A 25,728-nucleotide genomic window follows, 5' to 3' on the forward strand; every position below is an offset into this window, starting at 1 on the left:
TTATCATATATTTGAGATTCTAAATTACTATGTGGAAGCAGGTAAAATCAGTCTAAAGTTCCTGAAGTTGGAGGGTCAGTCATCCTTTATGCTCTGAACATAAAACAGAATAAATACTTCTGTAAGTATTTCTGAAAGCATGTGAAACTTAAGACTCTGACGGAGAGCTGAGATCCTTGTCTTTGTTCAGTTGGCGGCTGAGCCAGTATCAAACAATTTCCTTTTTGGTTTCTGCTTAGTCACTGGAATCACTACATATTTAGGTCAAGGTCTACTAAAAACTGATACTTTTACTGAGTAAGATGATGGGTAGGAAATAAAAAGCCAGGAAATTAGTGTCTAAGAAGAAAGGTATAATTCTTGAGATTCTGGAGGCTTCTAGATTGGGCCAACAGAGTCCTAGAGGGGAAGTAGGGCCACTGAGTAGCTGCAATTAAAAACAAAATCCACTGCAACCCCAAAGGGCACCTTGAGGATGTAAAAGCAGTAGCAGATGCTCAGTTATACATTTCCCACTGTTCTAAAAACGCACCTTCTAGAATCCAGTCAGATTCTTCTCACTTATCTTACAGAAGAGGAGCCCCGGGGCAGGGAGAAAGCCTTCTGTTTGTGCTATAAATAATGCCTTTCTGCCTCACACCCCACTGACCGTTGTAGGAACATCTGTGGGAACTTTTCCCGAGTTCCTTTGCCCTCGGTCAAGTGCTTAGGGGACAGTCCGCTGCAGCAAACGCTCCTGGTCAGGTGGGAGGCAGCCAAGAGCGTGGCAGGAGTCAGGGAGCATCTTCTCTCCGAGACCATCTGAGCACGCAGGCGCAGCTGAGAGCCGGTCCCAGGGCTCTGGAAACCCCCTCGGTGGAGTCCCGAGCACCTCCCCTGTCCCCTGCTCTCACAGCTTGCGATTTCAGAAGCCCTCCATGTCCTCCGCTCGGAACCGTCTTATTTACCATGCCACATGGCTTCCCAAGAACTTAAAAAAAAAGGGTGTGTTGGAACCAAATATTTAAACAGTGAGTCAGCAAATGGACACCTGGATGTTAATTATTAAATGTTTCCCAACGAGCTTAAACGGTTCCCCCTAGGGAACCCGATGACGCCACGAGGCCAGAATATGACTTACTTGTTCACAGGCCAGAAAGACCACAATGTCCCCCGTCTCGCTGGACTGGTGAATTTCAAAGATAAGGCGTAAAATAGACTCAAAAGACTCCTTCTGAGCGCCGCTCAGGTGCACAACCTCCACAGGGCGCTGCTTTCTCACTTCTACGAGAGGCACGTTGCCGTAGTAAGAGCTGAGCTTGCTGACCAGGTGCGGGGAGGAGTTAATGATGAGCTTCAGCTCCGGCCGCGCGAGTAAGACATCCTTCAGAAGACCGAGCAACACGTCGGTGGCGATGCTTCTTTCGTGGACGTCATCCAAGATGATGACCCCGTAGCTGCCCAAAAAAGGGCTGGACATCATCTCTCTCTGCAACATGTCATCCGTACAATACCTGCGAAGAAGCAGGAGGAACGTCAGAGGCCCTTAGGAAAACCCAGAGATTCCAAACGACACCACAGACGTCTTGGCCACGCCCTCCCTCTAACGGGGGACTTAGTGGGACAGAATCACACGTTACTACGGACTCTGGTCTAAAAACAGATGATTTAAAACTACGCTACTTCCTTCACGTGAGAAATTAAATCTATTTCCTTCTCAGCAAAAACTCGTCTAAGCACTGATCTTACAGGGAGAAATGTTCTCTGCCAGGAGGAGGTGGTGTGTTATGGAAATATTTCAAGGCTTCATTAAAAAGAGGAAGATGGTGACTTATTTGAACTCCACTAGACTCAGCAAGGCCTGGGCCTTCCAGATGATTATGTAACACTAAGACAATACTAAGGCTTAATCCTAAAACTATACAAACCTCCAGTTTTCTCCATAACACAGAGATCTATTTCCTACCTTTGTGTTAAGAAGATCATGTGTACAGTGCTTTAAAAAGTGCTGCTCCTGATAACTATTTAAAAAAAAAGTACAGATTGTGAAGGTTTCAGGAAATGTAGTTTATATTTCAAATCCCTAAAATGGAATTTTAGAAAGCTAAAAATAAAACATAGGGTAGTTTTATTAATATTTTCTGAAATTAAATGTAGCGAATTTGACCTTGAATGAAAACGAGTCATTTTTAAAAAATCTGTGTTCTATTTGAAATTTATGTATCACTTCTACAAGTCTGGACACCTGGTTCAGAAAGACTATTTTAGGTATATAATACTTATATTTTATATATATATACATACATACACATACATAAATATTTTGAAATAGTATCCACTGTTTCAAAAAAGACCACGAAAAAGCTTATAGCAGAACTAAGTTGTTACATACAACATCCAAAATGAATGGTACTAGGCATAAAGATTATATTTACTAAGGGTCTATTATGTGCCTAGCAAATGAGATACTAAGGGGCTACAAAGAAAATGAAGAAGACAATAGCAAGTATAGAACACTGCCTTCCGTAATCAACAGGTCACTTTAAAGGCTCTCATTTAAATAGCTATTCAATGTGAGCTTTTTAAAAAATTATGGCTCGCACAGATCTCTAAGAAAATGAACCTGGTTCCGATTTACCTAGAGAATCAAAATTTAGCTAACACGTATAAAGTGCTCACACGTGCCGGCCCCACGTGTTCGTGTCGCCCCCACAATAACCCTGTGAGCAGGCAGGATAAGAACCCCATCTTACGGACGAAGAGGCCTGAGCTGCAGAGGTCAGGTGGCCTGTGCGGGGCTCTGGGGAGCAAGTGGTGGGGGACACTCCTCTTCGAGCCACGCTGCCTCCTCTTCAGAGCACAGAATCCGAGGAGGGAGATGGGGGCTGCTTTCTTCTATCATAGGGGGCTTTTCACTAGTTTGAGCCTCTTTGCTGCGACTCAGACTCTGTTAGCAACAAATCAGGGTACTGCTGACTCTGCACTGGCTGGGGGCTGTCAGACTGGAGAAGAAAGAACAGTCTCCTGGCAACGAGAATCATGGCAAAGTGCAGACACAAAAGACAGCATGAGGGCCAGGCCCCCCCGCCACGGCAGCAGGAAGCAGGACCGCTGGGGCCGAGGCCGGTCACCCAGCCCCACCGCCTCCACAGGCGTACCTGCGCCTCAGCGGCCCCGCAGCTGGAAGCTGTTGTCCACACGAAGAGCGAATGCAGTGCGCAGATAAGAACGACACCAACGTCGGCATGAACTGTAGCCCTTCCTTTGGCCGTCATGACTGAACTCGTGGGTGGTGGGGGGGGGTCCATAAAATAATCACATGGAAGCCAAGTCCCAGCGAGAGATGTGTCTTCCAACTACTCTGACAACATTATTAGATTTCTCCACAATTATTTATCTCTGTGGCTTTCTAAAAAATTGTGTGTACATGTATACACGTGTAGTGTGCGTGTGTACACACTTGATCCGTATTAATTAGCAATACTGTAATATTGCATTTTAAAACTGACTACATCCAAGAGTTCCCGCCAAACGGTTTCCAAAGTCCAGATGGCATTAAAAATATAAAAATACCTATACCGACCTGAGACTATAGTCAGAGCTGTCCCTTAATTAATACCATGACCATCTGAAAGCCACTTCAAAATGTAGAGGATAAAGAATGACTCTGTCAAGCGTGGGGATCCTGCACTCCTGTGAAGGGTCAGACGTCCTGTCCTCTGCAAGGAGGCTCTTACCTAGTTCATCTGTGCCATTCATAGATCATTTGTATCACAGACTTTATGCATATACACTACTTTGATGACTCGGGGACACTGTGGCTATAAAGGCAGGAGGTGAGGTATCTTCAAGAAGTTCAAGTCCTACTGTTGTTGATGGAAAGATTCCCGATAGTTAAACGCTAACCCGAAGACCTGTGTCTTCCATTTTTGAAGGTAAACATTTGAGGGAAAGCAGCTTAGTACAGACCCCACGAGTCACATGGCCTTTCTGAATGGGAAAAGTCTCCAGACTTTACCACGAGAGGCTCTAAGCTCTCCAGCTAGCTAGGAGCGGGCACTACTCCTTCCTTCCACTAGCAAATTTGTTCAATGTTCTCTGAAACTAGCATGTCAGATCCTGGGGATATGAGGATGCAAGACCCTGTACCACACCACGCCACACCACACCACACCACCCCACACCACACCACACACACCACACCACACCACCCCATACCATACCCACTACCCCATACCACACACTGCCCCATACCACACCACATACCATACCATACCACACAGCACACACCACACCACCCCATACCACAATGTACCACATCACCACATCACCCCATACCACCGCACACACCACACCAGACCACATCACACCACCTCATACCATACCATACCACACCACAACACACATCACACAGCATACCACACTACACACCACACCACCTCATATCATACTATACCACACCACACACCAGATCATACCACACCACACCACATCACACCACACCACATCACCCCATACCACACCACACACCGTATATACCAACCATGTTACACTAGAGCTGAGGGTCCCCAGTGGTGTGTCACACAAAGGAGTTACAGATGTGCAGACATACTGTTCCCAAGACACTTGTCTCCTCAGCCCCTGGAGTGGTCAGGTACTGCCTGGGGCAGCTGAAGTCCTTGGGAGGGCCAAGCAGCTTTGGCCAGTTCTTTGAGGTGCTGTTAGACAAGTCCATTTTCTAGGTGGACCATGATATAAAACTGCCTGAGAAACGCTGGCCCAGAGCACTGCTTTTTTCAAATTACGTTTCTCTTTTCTCTTTGCTTCTGCGTGTTAAACTCTTAGAACCCTCTGTGCAAAGGACATCTCACAGTGAAGCTAAAAACAGAGATAAAAAAGATGCCCTTTTCCCTCAACTTGTGGTAGTTACTGAGAAGGATCCTGGGAACCTGGAAGACTCTGAAAAGCAGAGTCACACAAACGCTGATCGAACCTGCCATGATGGAGGCTGGTGCCAAGTTTTAAAGAGGCCCGGTAGAGTGTTTTCTAACGCACAGCACAGGAGGGTGAGGGAAGCCTTCCTGGAGTAGGTGAGCCTTGCAAGGGGTCTCGCACGCCTAGAAGGAATCAGCCATGTCCAGAAGAGGCATCGGCATTCCAAGCAGAGGGCACGGGGCACAGGAGAACCACACGCATGTGTCAACTTGGCGGCCGCACAGATAACTTGTATGGACCCATCGTGAGGAGAAGCTCAAGAAGCACAAACCTGATGGCTTTTGGGCCCAACCTAACAAGTCGTCATTTTCCCGTGAGGATTATGGGGAGACATGGAAGAAGTTTAGACAAGAAACCCCCGGTGATGCCAGTGCAGGAAAGCCACCAGCGCACATCTGGCTGGTGACGAAGCGACCAGTCACTAGGACACATTATAAGACGTAGAACACAAGAATACGCTCTTGTAGGATCGTAGAACACAAGCTGAATGTCTTCAGGCACAGCGGACCCAAGCCCCTTAAACCCACCTCAGGATGGTTTCGCTGGTGCAGCAGTTTTCAAAGGGGATCACGTAGCCAACTTCATGGCCGATGTTCACATCCATCTCGTCTGCCACGCGCAGGGCGAGCTGCACCGCCGTGGGCTTGTGCACCTGTGTGCACACCACGCCCCCGTGCTGGTAGTGGATGGAGAGGCAGTACTCGGCGCACCACTGAGGAACCTTTCAGGGGAAAAATGAGACAGGATCAGCTTCCTTGGAGAGAACCACCAAAAGACAAGGGTTCATCTTAGAAATCTTTCCTCCACCAGTGAATCGCCAGTGGGCTGCACTACCTCTCACTCAGTGAAACTCAGAACAGTCTGTGTTCCGCAGAGAGTCATTCCTATTAAAAAGTTTAAGGGGGGCACCTGGGTGGCTCAGTCATTAAGTGTCTGCCTTCGGCTCAAGTCATGATTCCAGAGTCCTAGGATCGAGTCCCGCATTGGGCTCCTTGCTCAGCAGGGGCCTGCTTTCCCTCTGCCTGCCTCTCCCCCATCTTGCGCTCTCTCTTTCTCTGTGAGAAACAAATAAATAAAATCTTAAAAAAAAAAAGTTTAAGGGTTAGCAGGGACTGCGAAAGTTGGACTTCCTCCAGATGAAAAAAAAATGCAGATAAAAATAAAAGCAAAATTAAAAAATATTTTTAACCTCCGCTGTGTTTCTGAAAAGACTAATTTATTTACCGACTGTTATTTTCTTCCTGGTTACAAGAAAGCTCCATCAAAAATATGGCTTCTGGTTACACTGTATGTTAACTAAGTTGAATTTAAGTAAGATCTAAAAAAAAATACGGCTTCTGGTATCAACTACTTTGTTTTAAGCAATGTAAATATTAAGCCTCTCAATGAAAAATAGTGATTCCAAATTAAAGCATGCACATTTAAACCCAAATGATCATAACAAAATAACTGGATAAGCCTACTCACTTCCCGGTAATAGAAGCTCAAACACACCGGCATTCATCATCTAAACACAATGTAAAACAGGCTCACTGAGCTAGTCAACCAATCCATCCATATTTGGAAAGAGTCAATTCCAAGGCTGCTGTTGAGTCATTTATATTAAAAAATCCTTTTACTGAAAATGTACTATAGAGCAATTGGCTTTGTTAAGTTTATTTGTGTAAGAATGAGGGGAGTGGAAAGTACTTGTTTCATCTGCATGCTGTAACCCTGGGTTCTGTCAGTAAGCCATGCTCTGTTACATGTGTCTTGAAAATAAATCATCCCAAGAGCGTTTTTAAATAGATCTAAGGTACTTAAAAGTTTTAACATGTTTAATTATTTTGAGATTTGCTATTTAGTACACCCATCATAGAATTCTTAGATTTTAATTCTCACCGTAATTTGAAGAATAAACACAACCACAAATCATAACTCCAAAACATTACTGCTATAGAATGCTAATCCCCAATGATTAATAGTGCAAATGTAGTTCCTTCATTTTAAGACAGGTGTCAGCCTTGTTAACAGGTTGAAAACTAATCAGTAATTCATTTATTCAGCACCCACTTTGTTCTGTGAAAGATGAAGGTTTAGGGTACTGCACCCAGGAAACGTGGAATCAGGGCACAGCAGGAAACGACAAGGCACTCCAGGGACCAAAGTCCAGACCTCCAGCAGCCTGGCTTGCTACTACTTCGTTTTTTATTTGTTTGTTTAGTAATCTCTTCACACAATGTAGGGCTCGAACTCATGACCCCAAGATCAAGAGTTGCATGCTCTTCTGACTGAGCCAGCCACATGCCCCAACTACTTTGTTATTTGTAAATCACAAATTCTCTAAGCTTCAGTTTCTTCTCTGTAAAATGGGTGGAGGGGATGAGTTACCCTTCAAGTCTAAGCTCTGGGACATTTGCTCCACAAGGCCTACTGCGATCCCACAGGGCACTAGCCAGTGGCCATACACGGATCACCCTTCCTGCAGCTGCTGGTCTGTTCCTGGGGTCCGCCCACCCCGCTAGACCAGGAGCTCTGGGAGACCAGAGATCCATCTCAGTCACCAAATAATCTCAAGCAATTTTACTCAATATATATTTGATGGATGAACAAATTCCTTATACTTTCAAAAATACTTTGAGCATTTAATATCAGAGTATGCTCTAATACTATATACTACTATATATATTGTTTATATCTAATAATATACAATATTCGAGTATATAATCCTGTATTTTTTCACATAAAATTTCCTGCCTCCCTCATTTTCTAGCAACTAATTTTTTAATTCCTGCCAAACCCTTCCTTTTTAACCTGATTCCCTTCATATCAGGGTCCACTCTCTAGGTGTCTAGCTGAGACTTTAAATATCATTCTTGTGAAAACCATATTAAAACTGTTTGTTTGAGGGGCACCTGGGCGGCTCAGGAGGTGAAGCATCTGCCTTCGGCTCAGGTCATGACCCCAGAGTCTTGGGATCAAGCCCCGAGTCAGGTTCCCTGCTCAGTGGGGAGTCTGCTTCTCCCTCTGCCGCCCACCCTGCTCATGCTCTCTCTCTCTCTCGCACTCTGATTCTCAAATAAAAATAAATACATTAGGGGCGCCTGGGTGGCTCAGATGGTTAAGCGGCGTCTCTGCCTTCAGCTCAGGTCGTGATCTCCAGGTCCTGGGATGGAGCCCCATGTCAGGCTCCCAGCTCAGCGGGGAGTCTGCTTCTCCCTCTCCCTCTGCCTCTCCCCCTGCTTGTGCTTGCTCTCTCCATCTCTGTCTCTGCATCTCTCAAATGAATAAATAAAAAAATAAAACAAAAAATAAAAATAAATACATTAAATTAAATTAAATTAAATTAAACGGAAGCATTTGTTTGAATTTTTGTCTCCCCACTAGACTGGAGAGTCCTTAAGCTGTGGCTGTGTACGGTTCATATTTCCCCGATACGTAACAGAGGACCTGACAAATAACAGGGATAATAAATATTTGGGTGGATGGAAGGTTAAGGATATCATAATAATCATCCAAGGAAGAAAAGGGAAAAGCTTGGACTCGGAACTTAGAAGTAATAAAACCAAGGGACATTAACTGCAAAGGCAGCATGAGCCAGTACTCACGCGCAGAGTTAGATGCGTAAGAAGAAACGAATATTCTACGATTTCTCACTAATAGTAGGGCGACGGTATCACCATCAAGAATAGAAAATTGGAAAATAATTTTTTTTTTTTTGAAGATTCTTTTATTTATTTGACAGAGAGAGAGGAGGAAGCAGGCTCCCTGCAGAGCAGAGAGCCCGATGCAGGGCTCGATCCCAGGACCCTGAGACCATGACCTGAGCCGAAGGCAGCGGCTTAATCCACTGAGCCACCCAGGCGCCCCGAAAATTGGAAAATAAAATAAAATAAATGAAGCTAAACAGCAGAAGGTGCTTTTGTGGGGAGTGAGGCGCTAGGAGGGGAGAGAGACGACCTTGGGCCTCGGGCGGTGAGGACGGTGTCAGGCGGGTCTGCGCAGGGAGCAGGCCGAGGGGCAGCGAGCCTGAGAGCAGCTGACAAGCAGGCGGGAGCAAGGAGGGGCCGGAGCTCCAGGCGGGCGTAGGAGTCACGGGATTTCAGAGCCGGAGGAAATCTCTGGAAGGCACGGCGGCCGCACTCTATATGAGTGCCTTGCCCGAGTCCTCCTGCCCGTGGGCGGCCCAGCCCGAACTGGTCCACACCCGCCGGCGGCTTGTCCGGTGTGATTCCCGCCAGGCGGCAGGTGTCCAGGCGCTTCTGACCATCAGCGGAAGCCTCGAGACTCGGCCGCCAGCACTTCTAATCGCACTCTCCAGCCTAACGGCGGTGCGGACACAACACCGTGACGCTTTACAGACGTCCAGCTGCTGCTGAAATCAGGGCACCCAGTTTGCCCACAACACCTGAGAATACTGCGCACAGTCTGTGTTCTGCCATCCAGGCCCGCGGGCTTTCAGTCTGGAACGCGACGTGATTCGAACAATTACGGGCCACGTGCCCAAGCTACTGACTGGGATTTGGCCGCATTTCTTTTCTTCTATCTACTCACAGGGACAAATGCTGCACGATTAGACTATTTCGCTGCATTTACAACAGCATAAATATCATATAGGCCCGGCAGTGCAATAAATCTAACAATCCAACAGTCCTCACTGCCCTTTTTTGCCCCCTTCCACAACTGAGCAAATTATTTCACTTAGAGCTCTTCTAAATTGTTATCTGTTAGAGTAACCAGGGAAAGACTGGCCGCACGCCTACTGTGCTTAACGGGGGGGACGTCTGCTGACACAGCCAAGGAGAGCAGAGCACAAGCCACGGCCCGCTCCGGAGAACCTTGGAACTACAAGAACCTGGAGAGCTTAAATACCTACATCTTTCTCTAATTCATTTGGCTTTACTCTTCCCAGAGAGAGACACTGAATTCTAGACCACTTTGTGCCTTAAACAACACTTCAGAACTTAGCCAATAGGGCGCCTGGGTGGCTCAGCTGGTTAAGCGTCTGCCTTAGGCTCAGGTCATGATCCCAGGGTCCTGGGATAGAGCCCTGCATTAGGCTCCCTGCTCAGCAGGGAGGCTGCTTCTTCCTCTCCTGCTCCCCCCACTTGAGCTCTGTCTGCATCCAAAAAAAAATTAAATAAATAAATAAATAAAATCTTAAAAAAAAAAAAAGAACGTAGCAAAAGCTGTACAATCTGGTGAACAAAATGGGAAACAAGCTTTTTTTTTTTTTGCATTTATTCTCAGCAGAATTTACTCCTGGGCTGTAAGTTTTTGTTTCTTCAGTTTCCTCTGGGATAGCTTTTTCTTCTGTGCAACCTCCTCTTCTGGTTTAGGGAAAATCCAGTCGTCTTTGGGCAGGATTGCTCAGCGTGGCAGGGAGAGCTCACGTGTGGGTTGACACGACCATGAGTCCTGTAAGTTCTGGGCTACTTCTCGGGGGGCTCTGTTTGCCTGCATGCGCTCAATGACCAGAGAACTGACATCTCAACCCTTATGTTCAGCATGACTCTGCATTTCTAAGCACGTAAAAAATTCAACACTCTTCTGGGGCCCCTGACCCTGTGCACAGCCCCACTGTCTGGCCTGGGCACACTGACCAACTCCCACCACTGCAGGGACGCACCGCTCCTGCAAAGTGACGTCCTTCAGATACCTGGTGGCTTTTCAGATCTGCATACCCTTGACGGCCTGGGCAGCCTCGTGTGTGTTCTCAAGTGAAAGCGAAGATTTGAACCTCTTGATTTGCATGATTTCGTAAGGTTTTCTGGGTCAAATGGACAGCGAACCATTTTCAGAGGTCACCTCGGGCTGCTTAGGGAAGAGCAGAAACTGCTCTTTTGACTCAAGAGAAAAATAAACCTACTTACATATTTATCAGGTGTCTGGGCAATAGACAACCCCCGAATTTGTACGTTTGGTCTAGAAACTCTCCCTATTAGAAATCACAACTGCAAATATTTTCATTTGGAACTCACCTTACAATTGTTTCAAACTCCTTCAACCCATTTTTTCTTCTTTTTAAAAAAATGATTTTATTTATTTATTTGAGAGAGTGAGCGAGCGAGCATGAGTGGGGGGCCAGGCAGAAGGAGAGGGAGAAGCGGCTCTTCGCTGAGCAGGGAGCCTGACGGGAGCTTGATCCCAAGACCCTGAGATCATGACCTGGGCCAAAGGCAGATGCTTAACTGACTGAGCCATCCAGGCGCCCCTCCCTCAACCCATTTTTTAAATGCCATTTCCTGGACTGTGTGTCGTGCCAAGTGTGTTAAAGCCTGAAGCACGCCACTCTGCTGTCCCAAAGCCCAGCTCGGCTGCCTGTGGGGTGTGCAAGGCAATCAGTGTGAGAGTGCACCGCGAGACCGTGCGGCCCCGGCTCTTATCTGCTGCCGGACAGCAGATCACCAGGACGCTGGCCCGTGTGCAGCATGAGAGGCGGTAAGAGGAGTCCTCTGAGGAACCAGAATCTGATCTACATCAAGACTTCATCAACTTTAATTAGGGGCTAGAGTTCTACAACTTGTACGAATTCAAAGTGAAGCAAAGATGCTCCATTCTCCGGGCAGCAGGCCCAGAGGCCGGGGACTGGGCCTGAGAGCGCGGGGACCTGGGGCTCTCGGGGGGGCCTGATCCGGGAGAGCAGCCATGGCGGCGGGGTGTGGGCCCACGGCTGCCCCTGGGGCCAGAGGACAGCCACGTGGGTTACATCCGTGCAGAACTCCCTGTCCTCGCACCCACCGCCACCGACGGTCTCAGCTCACTGAGTGGACAGGTGCACAAGTGAAGCGAGACAAAAAGTCGTCTGTGAGACACGAGGCTACGCCTGTTAACACGTCCGAGTCCCAAAGGCCCCCAAGTCCTCGTTTTCCACCACTCCTCTGTCCGTGCCAGCCTGGTTCCTCTTCTGTTTTCTAGAACGACGGGGGCTGCAGCCAGTGCTGAGGCTCTGGTCTCTCACTCTTATTCCAGTGCCAGAACCACAGAATCCAAAGATTGAAAGAAGCATCCAGGACCCGATTGACCCAGAGGTCTGACTCCTCACAAAACACCGTGCACAGTGCCTGCGCCTGAGCACGCTCCTGAGGCCACCCCAGGGGAAGTCCTAGGTCAGGCTACGTTACTGAGGAGTGGGTCCCCTTCTGAATTTCATGTCCCACGGCCCTGGCTATCAAAATTTGTGCGTATCTTGACATGGAGGGAACACGGGTAGAATCCAGCAGCAGGAAACACGGCTGGCACGTTTACTCAGTTAATAGGGTGCAGGTTTCTAACCCGTACAGCTGCTTTCTTTAGGTGCCTCTCAAGTGCAGCGCGCTTAGCCAATGCCCTAACCCCTCCATCTCCTGGGAAATTTCCAGACAAAAGCTGGAGAAGGAGAAGCAAATAAAACAGACAGCTCTAAAAATATTTCATTCTCTTTCAGGCTTTTTTTTTTCTTATAAAGCTGCTCCCAAAAAAGGCAATAGGAAAAGGCTCTATAAATATATGAAAGGTGTCCCATTTTCCCCAGGGCAGGCACAAAATGCCAGCTGGACCAAAGAGAGAAGAAATTTTTAGGATCCTACAAAATGTCTGTGGTCCTCTTTAGAAGGCTTGGGTCTAAAGACAAACTTTTGTTTGAAAGGCTTGAACTCTGAGGAACAAGACAGTCTGGGAAGCTCTGTAAAAAACAACCAGGTTGCTTCCAGAATCGAGAAAACAACCAACGCTCCCAATATTTAAATTAGTTAAGAACTGGCCCATTTCCCCATCATTTGAGGACTATTTTGATTTCTGCCACCCTGTAGATACACACTGACTTCCCAACTAACAGAAAACAAGCATTATTTGTGAAAATGGTTGAGAAGTCAAAGATGACAGGAGAAAGCATTGCCAGTTATAACATCTTATAAATGTATGATAATTCTTGCCCTTAAAGATCACAAGTTCTAAAAGAAAACTCAGGGAGGGGCGCCTGGGTGGCTCAGGGGTTAAAGCCTCTGCCTTCGGCTCAGGTCATGATCTCAGGGTCCTGGGATCGAGCCCCACATTGGGCTCTCTGCTCAGCAGGGAGCCTGCTTCCTCCTCTCTCTCTGCCTGCCTCTCTGACTACTTGTGATCTCTGCCTGTCAAATAAATAAATAAAATCTTTAAAAAAAAAAAAAGTGTAGGTTAGCAATTCTGAAACTACATGATGAGCACGTATTCTAAGACTGAACAAGCCAAGCCATCGCAAATAATGAGTGGCAGGTTTCCTACAGTTAAAGAAGGGAGTTACACATGGGAAACAGGCACAAAGAATGAACCCTGTGGTGTGGAGCTGGAACCAGAGGCATCAGCATGAATTCGTGGTTTTTAAGACACACGCACAGAGAAATAAAAACAAATATATATATATTTGTTTTATAATATATATATTTATATCTATCTCTATATATTTATATTTGTATAAAATACATATTTTATTTGTTTTATATATATAATATTATATATATATAATTTATTTATATATATATATATAGAGAGAGAGAGAGAGAGAGAGAAAGAGAGAGAAATACATAAGAAGGAGAAACAGAAAGAGCCAAAGACAGAGAAGCAGAGTTAGAGGTGGCTAGTGGGGGTACCCGTACCCCCCCCCCCCAATATTTACTTCCCTGCTATGTTAACTGACAGGGCCTGGAAGCAATAACAAGCCAATGACAATGCCACTTAGTGTCCCCATCTTGGTTTCTAAGTACAGTTCTCCACTAAAACGAACCAGGGCTCCTTGAGAAAAATGGCTATTTCTAAGACTGGAACAGAGACATGGGTGGAGCCTCTAAGGTCTTACGGGGAAAGAGCAAAGACGTGCTCAGGAACCACGGGACACGTTGGAAAGACACGGAATCATCCTGAACGGGTGCCCACAGACCACATCAGGGACAGTGTGAGCAACAAAACAAATGGGCTTAGTAATGGATTATAATCCATAGAATAAGGAAAGAATGCATGAGCTCACATTGAAATATATGAACAGACAAATAACAAAGAGGAAGTTTGGTTTTTCAGAAGAATTCCAAATATTAAATGTAAAAGGAACATCAGAATTAGAAAAATCACCAGGTTGGTTACCCCCAGCGTAATCATGTCGAAGAATGATCTAAGGATGCTAAAACTAGTAGGCAAACGCATGTTGAGAAGCGCACTTTACACAGTCTCGAAGTATCTCCCCGTATCTTTTTACATGTTTTTAATAGTGAAACACTGATTTTTTTTACTCCATTGTTTAAAAACTCTTGACAAGATTTAACAGGAGACTTATATAAAAGTGCTCATCATGGGACACCTGGGCAGCTCTGTTGGTTAAGCATCCGAGTCTTAACTCAGCTCAGGTCTTGATCTCAGGGTTGTGAGCTCGAGCCTGGCTTTGGGCTCGAGGCTGTGCATGGAGCCCACTTAAAAAAAAGAAACAACAACCCAAAATGCTCATCACAGCGCTGTTGGAATAGCCAAACTCTGGAAGCAACCCAAGGGCCCATCACCGAGAGAACGGATGTATAAACTGTATATTCACACAATGGGACGCCATAAAAAGGAAAAACAAAGGAAGCCCAGCTGGAAAGCATCAGACTCATCCACGGTTTCCAGACCACCACCATTAGCATCACCCATGGGTCTGTTACCCCGGCGAGCCCTCCTCTCCCTCCTATTGGATTAAAAACTGAGGCAGGGTCGGGGGAGGAGGCAGCAAGTGGGTTTTGGAAGGCCCCTAGGTGAGCCCCAAGTTAGAGCGTCACTATTATGTCTGTCAGTAACACCTGTACAAGACAAGCTGGTCTCAGAAGAACACAATATGTTCATTCAATAGTGAAAAACTGGCTAACTAAAACAACAGCGTCTTTAACCAAAACACACGGTGAAGCTATAAAGAAAAGCAAGAAATGATTAATACACGTTACTCTGTAAAGGAAAGAGGGTAGAGTCTGGGGAAGGGACACACAGACAGCCTCTGAGAAAAATAGTGTCTTATTTCTTCAAGTAGGCAGCGGGTACGAGAACCTTACCAAGTTATCAAATATAATTAACATCAGGGCAGAAATCTTACTAGGCCTCCTGACAGGAAGCACGGAGGAGGACACCACAGCACCCGCGCGGCCTTCCTGCCACAAACACGTTAACTGGAATCTAATCCTAAGGAAACGTCAGACAGGCTCAAACCAAGGGATGTCGTACAAAACACCTAGTGTTACTCTTCAGAAGTGTCAAGGTCATGAAGGACGAGAAAAAAACAGCAGCTGTTTCAGATGAGAGGTGAGGAAAGAGAAGTGGCAATTACACACAATGTAATCCGGATTGGGTTCTAGACCAGAAAAATACTTGTATTATAAAGGACATTAGTAGGAAAAGTGATGAAATTCGAATGTCTGTACATTAGGTAATCAGGAAATGTAAATTCTACATTCCTAACTTTGATATGTGTGGCTGTGCCCTCTTTTTAGTAAATATTTGAACTATTTGGAGGCAAAGGACATCCCATCATTAACTTTTAAAGGGTTCAGGATAAACACTGTGCACGCCTGTATGTCTTTGTGTGCATGGAAAGAGAGAACGATGAAGCTCATGTAAAATATTAACGTTTAAGAAAGTTGGTTGAACAGCATATGGAAAATCTTTGTCCTACTTTTGCAACTTTTCCTAAGTCTGAATTATTGCAAAGCAACAATTTCAAATAATGTTTTAACTTGCTGTTTGTCCACAGAAAGGAAGGAATATTATACCCATTCAGTTTTCAACAGTAGCTTCTTGCTGAGAAACCAAAAGCATTCGTTGTAACAGTAACTCACTGTAACAATTATAATTCATGGCAAACCCTCCACATGGGCAGCTCTAAGTTAAAGAAAAACACCTACTGTCCATCCTTAGTCTCTTCAAATTAGAACAAGTAAACCTCAGAAGACAAACAACCTGAAAAGTGGCAATGCACAGTAGAAAGTATTCTTGTACTCGCAGCTCAGGAAGTCGTGTGACAAGAGACAAATTATCAAATCCCTCTGGGCCAGTTTCATCATCTGAGAAATGAAGGCGTTCTGTCAGAGTATCTTTATGGTCTATTCTAATTCTTACATTCCAAGAATCCATACATGAATTTTGTAATCAAAATACTGCTTGCGTTGGAATTTAAAAGCAAAATATAGATACTAAAATCAATCTAGAAGTTCAGGTGTAAGAACAGCCTGGACCATATGTTTTCATTGACCATCTACCCTCATTCTATCCTCCATACTGGACCCCAAAATGTAGGACCTTGGGCCAGGATGATATTTGCGCACTCACTTATTTCTTAAAGTCTGGAAAATAACAATTTTCTGTGCTGTTGAATTTCTGTAATTTACCCAGCTTCACCAAGAAGCACGCATGACCAAACACCTCCATCGTCAGACTGCTGGGCACATAAACATGACAACTAGTCCCCAAATCTGTGCCAGGCATCGCATCTTTTCAAATGGAATATGAGCCATGAAATAATTTGAATGGGTTTTTATCTACTAGTCTAGAGAAAGTGTACTGGTACACTAAACATGATATCCACACGGGTGTGATTAACTGTCATCAGCTGGCTTTAATAAATAAAACCAGGTAATTTAACTGTTGTGCTTGAATTGTTAACGCTCTTTTTTGTTTTTGGGTTTTTGGTTTTTTTTTTTGGTTTAGATAACATTATTAAAACAGAACGCTATGCTCCAACATTGCACTTAAGTAAGGAGAAAGTACAACGCCTCGAGCAAATGGTATTTCCCAACGGCTACTCACCTGAGAGCTCTTGCCGCACTTAGCATCTCCTGAAACGATCACAATTTGATTCTGAAGCAGATTCTCCATAAAGGAGTATTTTTCTTTCCATATTGGAAGATCTTCCCTCTCTTTTAGAAGTTTGTAATAACGTGATGAATACGGCAATCCATCGAAAGGGTTGAGTTCCAAATCCTCACAAGCCAAAATCCCCTCCTCATCCCCATCACTGGAATCCAGGGACTCGGGGAAATAGCGTTTCTCGGAGGCGGAGTTCGGGCTTTCCAGTTCTGCCTCTTCCATCTTGTCCGAGGGCGAGCTTAAGCAGCCGGCATCCTCCGGGCGCTGTGCTCCGACAGCAGCGCTCGCTGGGACGTCCCGATCGCCGAGACTTCAGTGCAGAGTCTCAGCCAGCTGGGCTCCCCTCATCGGCACCCGGGCCTCTCTGCTGTGTGACCTACGGTGCCCGCACGCGCTCTTCTGCACGTTCAACGACAGTCCATACACCGCCCTGCAAACGCACAAAGAAGGAAAATCAGGTACCCAAACAAGACGTCCAAAAGCAAAAGCACAGGCATTCAAAATGAAAGCGTTAACTGGTTTTTTTTTTCCTGCAAACCGGTTACTGCCCGTGCTTTCTGCTTCGTCTTTGAGGAGCCAGGCTAGCTCTTCAAGTGTGGTCAGCTGCTGTCTTCTCCTGGCCGGCTTGGGGACGGCCGCACACTGGACCTGGTGCTCTAGGCCTGACCTCGAGCACAGGTCCTAACAGCGAGCCGGGGACGTGGTGGCTGTGAGGCTCTAGCATGTGGTCTCTAGCCTCACTATGAGAGAGACGCCGGATCCTGTTACCGGGGGAACCAGTGCGTCCTGCCCTAACACTGGTTACGAGACAGTCTCTTTTGTTTTAACTAAGAAATCCTCTAGCTTAAAGGAGAGTATTTTTAAAAACTTCATTTAGATTTGCTTATGCCAGTCCACAGTGACAGGTGAGGGAAGTGGATTTATTTATTTATTTTCTCCTCTGAGGCTATAGCTAGTTTTGTGTTATAAAGTCTTTGTTTAATCAAGCCGAAGCCTCAAGCATATTTCTTGAGATTCTAGGACCTTGATCCCAAAATACCTGATTCAAGTGGCAGTAGAAGAAAACATTTTTTTTTAAAAGATTTCATTTATCTATTTATTTGAGAGAGAAAGAGAATGAGTTGCGGGGAGAGGGCAGAAGGAGAGGGAGAAACAGACTCCCCGCTGAGCAGGGAGCCCAACATGGGACTCGATTCCAGGACCCCAAGATCATGACCTGAGTTGAAGGCAGATGCTTAACTGACTGAACCACCCAGGTGCCCTGAAAATATTTTAAATGAAGAAAAGAAATTACCCAAGCAAGGGCAAATTTAAACGAGGTCAGTAACTTATTCCCTACATGTCAGGTAAGTGATCTTTCAATCCTGCGTGATTTTTTTTTAAATCCAATCAATATTGCCGGAAATAAACCCCTTTTCACATTAGCCAGGTCAAAACTAAAAATACAGAGAAACTCAAGGAAAAAAGAGCAAACCGTAACTTGTAACAACTCATGGTATTGTCAAATAACTCTTTTTACAGAACCTCGTTTACCGTATCTATTGCTTTAGATGGTTAGTGGGCTCCCAGGGCTAGCTCCTCACGCAGGTAATAAAAAAGGCTTCTTCACTATTCAAGCCAGGCTCCAGGGAAACACTGAAACAATCAAGGAACACTTGCTGGGTGCCTCCTCAGAGCTTCGGTTAATAACACACATAAGGTACTCTGAGGTCAGGAACAAGACTTTACAAACTCACACACAAATAGGCCAAAAGAGGGAGAAATTAATAACCAGAGGGTGGGAGAAAGGATGTTTAACTCCTCAAAGGGAGAGTTCTTCAAAATTCATTCTGAAAGTTGTTTCAAAATTAGAGTGGTATAATAACACAAATGTAATATGGACTAACATCACAGCTCTTTGTTGCTCCTACAGGTGAGATCAGCTCTACAGAGCAACTCCAAGAAACACTCTGGCTTGGGATCACAGAACAAGGTGACTTTAAGACAGTATATAAGAATCAGAAAATTCCACTGCTTAAGAGAAGCTAACATTTGGTTTTATATTCAATTTTCCTTAATGAAAATTGAATTCCTTAATTCAATTTTCCTGAGGAAAAGGGTTCCTTAACCCTTCTAGAAGTTCTCATTCTACATGTAAATTAAACTGCTGTTATTATGATCAATGATTGCCCTAGGTACTATTTCTGAACTGTTTTACCTAAAAAAACACAGTTACTATTTTTACAAAATAAACACCTTTGAAATGTTTCTCTTAGTTTTATGATACTCCCTGAGGGTCAACAATCTTGTAATTAAAGTAAAATCTTATTTATTAAGTATCGACCACTTTGAACCAACAAGAAAGACTTGAGTTTTCCGGGCAGTCATCTTTCCAGAGATGGAAGGGTCACCCGGCCCCCTCACCACACCTAGACAGTACGGCCCCATCACCTACTTCTCTGCTCCGCTGGATTAAAGATGGCCGCCAGTGCTCTGCCACTGCTCCCCTGAGAGGTGGAGTCTCCTTCCTCTCCCCTTCGCTGAGCTGGCCCTGTGAATCACTACCATCAAAAGAATGCAGTGAAGAGACGCTGAACCACTTCCAAGGCATCCACATGCCTGAAACACCCCTCCTGGAGCCAGCTGTCATTCTGTGAAACGCCCAAGCCACATGGAGAGGCCACTGGGAAGAGACCTAAGCTGGGCTTCCACTGGCAGAAAGCACACACATGCCACGTGAGTAAGCCACGGAAGATGGTCATAGCCAGGTCAAGTCTCCAGATGACACAGGCCCGGCCAATACAACTCCCAGCAAAAGCAGCACCCACAGCCACCCCGTCAAGCCAGAGAACCATGAAAGGGAACCCACGGTCATGGCTTCTGGAAGCTACTACGTTCCTGGGTGTTGGTTTTGGCAGCAACAGATAACCAGACCTCTGCCTACTAAAACAATCTAACTTTCTCTTCGTGACTCCGGGTCACCATTACGTCAGTTTCCCAAACAGAACGATGTCCTCAGACTTCCCGGAAGTGTCCAGGGATCAAAGGCCAGACTGGTCTGAAGCCCCGCATTTCTGCAGGGATTCCATACCCATGGACCCTGTGGTCAGCGTGCTTACCTGGTGGGGCCCTTCTCTGCTTTTCTGACCCGCTGTCCTACCCAGCATGTTAGAAACCAGTTAGGCTTGTTGGACAGAAATACTCGTAAAGGTTGAGCCCAAAGGGCTCTCTATTGAGTCCAGCAAGCCTGAGGGGCAGCGCTATGAAGTTCGTGACCATCTATGTTCACTACTCAGAGGAACTTTCTGTTGCTTGGTAGTTTGAGACCCAGATTTGGAGGGGGCAGCGGCGGAGTTTTCATGATAGACAACGCCTTTCTGCATTTATTCGGCTACTGGCGTGACCCATGTCAGTATTTTCTTAGAGGTAATTAAATACATACAAGAGATCCAAGGTTTGGCCTTTGGCAAATTTAGTAGTACCAGGGAGGGACAACAAATACGGTAGGTGACATGCGCCTCAAATCCCAATTTAATAAAACCTGTTCTGTTAGCAGTATCAGCTACATTCCTCTACAAGGATCTGGAAGATTGGTATTTGCTCCTTTCCAAAGCTTTCTTACATATAAATTGTACACTGCATAATTTGTCAAGGACTGCCCTTTGAAGTGAGTCTATTACAACTTTTAAACAAGCATTTATGAAAAACAATACAGATCCAATGTAACATGAAACCACCTCAACAGGAAAGAATCAGATGTAAGAGGAGCTATGTCTCAGTCGTTGCAATCCTCAGTCATGGCAATTCTGGTGCAGTTAATTCTAGAAACACAGTTCACTGAAAAGGTAAAGTTGGCAAGGAATTAAGCAAACCAAGATTGTGAAATTTGTCCTGAGAAACTCTGGATTAGGTTTCGCTGTTCAATGGTCCTCTTCTGCATTTTTCTCCATGTTCTGTTTACTAAAAATACACTCTTCACACCTATCAAGTTCTCAAATGTACAACGTGAGGACTCCGCGGAGATGGCATGGGGCCTCGTGGCTCCTGCGGTGTCACGGCTCTGACGCTATCCACGTAAGCAGGGCTCCCACCTGCGTGTGCTGTCCACCTCGCTCCTGAACTTAGTCTCCTGTGCTCCACTACTAACTCGTCACGTCCAACTTGGCTATACAGCAGGCATTTCAAACTTAGCATGTCCTAAACTGACCCCCTGCTATTTACCCTGAAGCCACAAACCTGGTCCTCCCACGTCAATGACTTCCTTCCTTTCAATTGCTCAGACCAAAAAATTTAAAATTATTCTTGACTTTTTCTTGCCCTCAAATCCCACATCTGACCTCCAGTGGTAGTGGGCAGAAGAACAGGCTCCGGAGACCTGCATGTCCTCACCCAGGAACCTGGGAATGTGTTCTTGGAAGGCCAAAAGGGCCCAAGGATGTCACCAAGTTAAACCCACCGGCGAGGGAGACTACCCTGGTGAGTCCCATCTAATCTTAAGAGCCCTGCAATCAGACAACCATTCCCAGTTACAGCCACAGGGATGCAGTGCTGTCGGCTTTGAAGGTGGAGGGAGGGCCATGAGCCAAGGAATGATGTGTGTGGCCTCTAAAGGCTGAAACGACAAGGAAATGGATTCTCTCCTCGAGTCTCCAGAAAGGAACACAGGCCTGCCAATCTTCGATCTTAACCCAGTGGGAACCTGGACGGACTTCTACCCTACACAACTGTAAGAGAAAAAGTGACCACTCACTCTGCGGTGATTTATTACAGGAGCAACAGAAAACGAACTCATGATGTCAGCTCTACTTTCAAAATACACTGAGCACCGCTGGGAGCAGCTGGTCCCCTGGGTCATGGCAGCAGCCTCCTGCCCGGCCTTCTGATTTCACTCTTAGCCATAGTCTCTTCTCAACCCAGTCGCAGTGACCCCGCTAGTCAGCTCCTGTTTCCCCTGCTCACAAGTCTCTACTGGCTTCTCATCTCATCTCACTCCAGGGAAAACCCCAAACACTTAACAGGATCAGCAAGCTCGGAGGCCCTGGACCTGGCACGGCTCTGGCCTCCTTTCCAACCACTCCCTTGCTCCTCACACTTCCAGCCGCGTGGTCCCCTGGATATTCCTTGGGCGCCCCGGCCCGGGACTTCGTGCCTGCTCCTCTGTCTGAAATGTCCTTGCCTCAGGTGTCCCAACGGCTAGCTCCCTTTCCTCTTGAAGGTTTTTATCAAATGTCAACCCAGGGAAAGCCGGGGTGGCTCAGTCATTAAGCATCTGCCTTCAGCTCAGGCCATGATCCCAGGGTCCTGGGATCAAGCCCCACATCAGGCTCCCTGCTCAGCGGGAAGCCTGCTTCTCTGTCTCTCACTCCCCCTGCTTGTGTTCCCTCTCTCGCTGTGTCTCTCTCTGTCAAACAAATAAAAATAAAATCTTAAAAAAAAAAGTCCAGTGAGGGATTATCGGCCGCCCTGTCTTCACTTTGACCCACACCCCCCACAACCCAGACCCACTTCCTAGCCTCTTTTCCTGCTTTGTTCTTTCCCCTTGACACTCACCATGGGCCGACGAAGTATGTATTTTACCTCTTGACCTTGCTTCTGGTCGGTGTCCCGCACCAGAAGGCGAGCACCACGAGGCAGGGATTTGTGTCTCTTCTGCTCACTGCTGTCTACAACAGAGCCTGCCCCATACTCCGCATTCAGTAAATCTTGGCTGAGTGGATGATGCAGGCAGTTCAGAGAGATTTTTACTCAACTTTTCCAAGTCTGCCTTACATTGAGTCAGTGTTGAGGTTTTCTCAAACTCCTTAGGATTTGGTTCTTCCCCTTTCCCTGGTCTTTTACTTCACACCGAGATGCTGGTGATGACCTAATGCTTCGGGATTTCTGTGACTCTGTGTCCCCTTTCATGAACAAGAGGACAGACGCCTGTTATTCCTAAAGGCTCCAGCCTGAACTCCTGGGGAATTCCCAGATTCCAAAACTGAAATATTTGTACAGGTTCTTGGTTGGCCTTGAAGAAGACACCCAAACCACAGTTCACCCTGTCTTTCAGCAGAGTTACGGTGCAGAAAGCACCGGAGCTGCCCTGAGATCTGTTGGGAGGCACGGCCCACACCTGCCCCGGGCCGCCGACCTTCCATAACCGATACGGACAAAGCAACGTCCTTTCATACCGGGGAAGCTCTCAACTACCGGTACTACCCATTACCCTCGCCCCGCGGTTTTGGTCTCTGCTTAGACCATTCTTGGAGCGATACCCTCTTTGGTATATGCCACAGTCTGAGCCCGAATATCATGGGTGCTTAATTAGCAACTAGAGGCTGCGGAGCTAATGACTGAATCACTTTCTGTTCTTTAGGGATTTTCCATTTTTAAGACTAACATCTTCCATGCCTACACTGCTGGTCTTCCGTTTACTTACTCAGCCAGGACCTGAGCGTCCACTAAGTAGCCACCCTGCAAACGGGCCAGCGCCACAGAGAGAGCAGCCAGGTCTGGGTCCCGTCCTCCCAGAGCTTACCGTCCAGCGAGGCCAAACTTGGGAGGGGGGTGTTGTGGAACAGAGATCGTCTATGACACGCGGACTTAGTCTCATGGTCGAATAACTAGGAGGAGGAAGAGGCGGCTGCTACATAAAAGGAGAGAGAAAGGCTCTGGTACAGACGAACTCAGAGAGTGGACCGGGCCAGATCACCAAAGACAGTATGCAAAAGAGACTGTGTTTTATTTTAAGTGTCATGGGTCTAACGTGCCCAGTCATTTTCTGATCAAAATTCTTATTTTTTACTTTTTTCCTTCTTTTTACAATTCTCCTATTAGATTTGATATGTTATGGTATTTTTTAATACTAAAATTTATAATGTGCTTTAGTTCCTTAGTGAGACAAGTTTTAGGAGAGCTGGTAACATTTCAAGGCAAATGGCAGGATGAAGCATAGTGGGGTTTGGAGCTGGCTTACTGAGCTGGGCAAAAAATCATTTTCATATACAAAAATTCTGAAGACTTAAAAAAACTAAATAACATTTCTTGGCTTGAGCATTTTAAATCATTTTCTGATAGGTCTGTGAAAATAGTCTGTTCTATGATCTGATTCGCAGCCCCTCCCTTTGTACCTCCACTCTTTAGGGAAAGGGAACACGCACATACATATCTTTCTTGCCTTTAAAAAAAATCATTCTTTCTATCGGACACCCAAAACTGGGTTGAGATTATTTGACCACATAATTTTTTTCTTGAAGAATCAGTGGTAATTTGTATTGAAACTTTACCAATATTTTAGTATCTATTTAATGTCTCTTCATATTCTGCATGGCAGTAAATTATTTAATATTAAATATTTATATACAGGTTCAAACAGAATCAGTAATCTAAAATAGAAAAAAAAAAACCCTCCAAGGATGAGTCTTCTGTAAACACTAATATTAAAAAGTTGTACTTTTGTCATTTGTATCCCCAAACTCAGTTATCCCCTAATGTCACAGATCTTCCAATCTCCCAGGAGAAATGCTACCGTCGGTAAAGTGAACGCCGATCTCTACTACGACAGTGTAAGTCCTGAAAAATTAAAAATATTAATTCTGGCCATTTATGGGGGCAGCTTAGAAAAAGGAAACATCCGTCTACGTGGAGTTTTTGGAACCACACTACGGGGCTAATGCAAACACTTGCTACAGGCGCTCAACACATTTATTCCGATTTTTACTTTGCTCTCTTGCTCTACGCTCACCACACGCTTCCTACCGTCAAGACACATCTCCAAGCCATCGTCCGAGCCATCGTTACAACTTCTACAAAGTGAGATACAGGGCTTTTCACAGACCATGTGACCAATCAATATTTGCTCAACTGATAAACAATATCCCCGTAACCCATAATTATAATGTTTAGAACAGAGGTTAATGAGGCATTACAAGTGAATAATAACGGTCTTCAGGATAAAGGGCTATTATTTTTTAGAGAACAGGATCACTGGTCCAACATTCCATGCCAATTCCATTCAAAATGCTTATTTGTGGCAACATAAAGAGCTAGCACCGAATGTCAATCAACTCACTGCTTCCTCCATTGAAGAAGTCTTGCTATTAAAAATGTCAGCTCAGTGCAACAGTATGATTAGAGCCACAGTCTAGATCCTGGCACAAGCTCCTTATCTCACTGCCAACCAGTAACAGTGTGTGGACTGGAACTGGTCTGCAGATCGCAATTCGAGAAGCATGGTTCTCACTGCTACTAAAGTTGAACCGGTAACAATAATGGTAATGATGGTAATTCCGCCAATTAGCCTGTATCGAGTGCGCTTCCTGGGTGCCAGATGCTCTACGTACTTAAACACTTCGTATGGATTATTTCATTGAAACTCTTAAAGACCCCATGAGGGTTTACTTTATTGTTTCCATTTTTCAAATGAGGAAATGTAAGCCTTTGGAGGTTTAGTTAATTCATCCAGCTTCTAATAGCTCGTCTGTGGGAGAGCAGGTGCTTGAAGTCAAGCAGCCTGATCTCAGCTCAACCCCAGTTAAGTGTACGGCGTATGCCTAACCACACTGTGCCATACCGGCTTCCTGGCTGCATCAAAGAGCCCGGGCTCCCGGTGAGACACCGTGCGCTGAAGGAATACTTGAGGTCATGGGAGAGGTCAGGCAGGGGTGGTCTGAAAGAAATACCATTAAACAGAACAGAGAGTGAGAGCGCAGCTCTCTTATGAAAAGAAAGACATTCGAGAATTTCTGAAAAACACGGCTGTAATCACCCACGTGGCCTTACAGGCAAATATTTAATATGTAAACTTTATCTCCCAGGCATGTGATACTCCAACTGAAACAATGGGCTTATTGTTACTAGGACTTTGGGAAGGTTAGCCTGTAGTCTGTTTCAAATGGGCTCAGAGCTCCCCAAAGCACATCCTCCAGGATCTACTTAAAATCTTTCTAGAACAAGATAAAAGTTCAGAAGCCATTTTAAAAGACT

The 25,728-nt window shown here is 45.6% G+C and overlaps 1 protein-coding gene across 2 annotated transcripts in view; it reads right to left on the reverse strand.

Annotated features, from left to right (window-relative positions):
* DHX32 (DEAH-box helicase 32 (putative)) overlaps positions 1–25,728 on the reverse strand; it is a 50,504-nt gene that overhangs the window by 19,310 nt on the left and 5,466 nt on the right. For both annotated transcript variants that reach the window (XM_046026977.1, XM_046026978.1), the window contains exons 2-4: positions 16,726–17,215; positions 5,502–5,695; positions 1,121–1,493 (exon numbers count right to left, since the gene is read on the reverse strand). In XM_046026977.1, coding sequence (XP_045882933.1) covers positions 1,121–1,493; positions 5,502–5,695; positions 16,726–17,007 — 849 coding nt within the window. In that variant the 5' untranslated portion in view covers positions 17,008–17,215. The remainder of the gene's footprint in view (positions 1–1,120; positions 1,494–5,501; positions 5,696–16,725; positions 17,216–25,728) is intronic.

This window comes from Meles meles, chromosome 13 (genome assembly GCF_922984935.1).
Source record: "Meles meles chromosome 13, mMelMel3.1 paternal haplotype, whole genome shotgun sequence".
NCBI lineage: Eukaryota > Metazoa > Chordata > Mammalia > Carnivora > Mustelidae > Meles > Meles meles.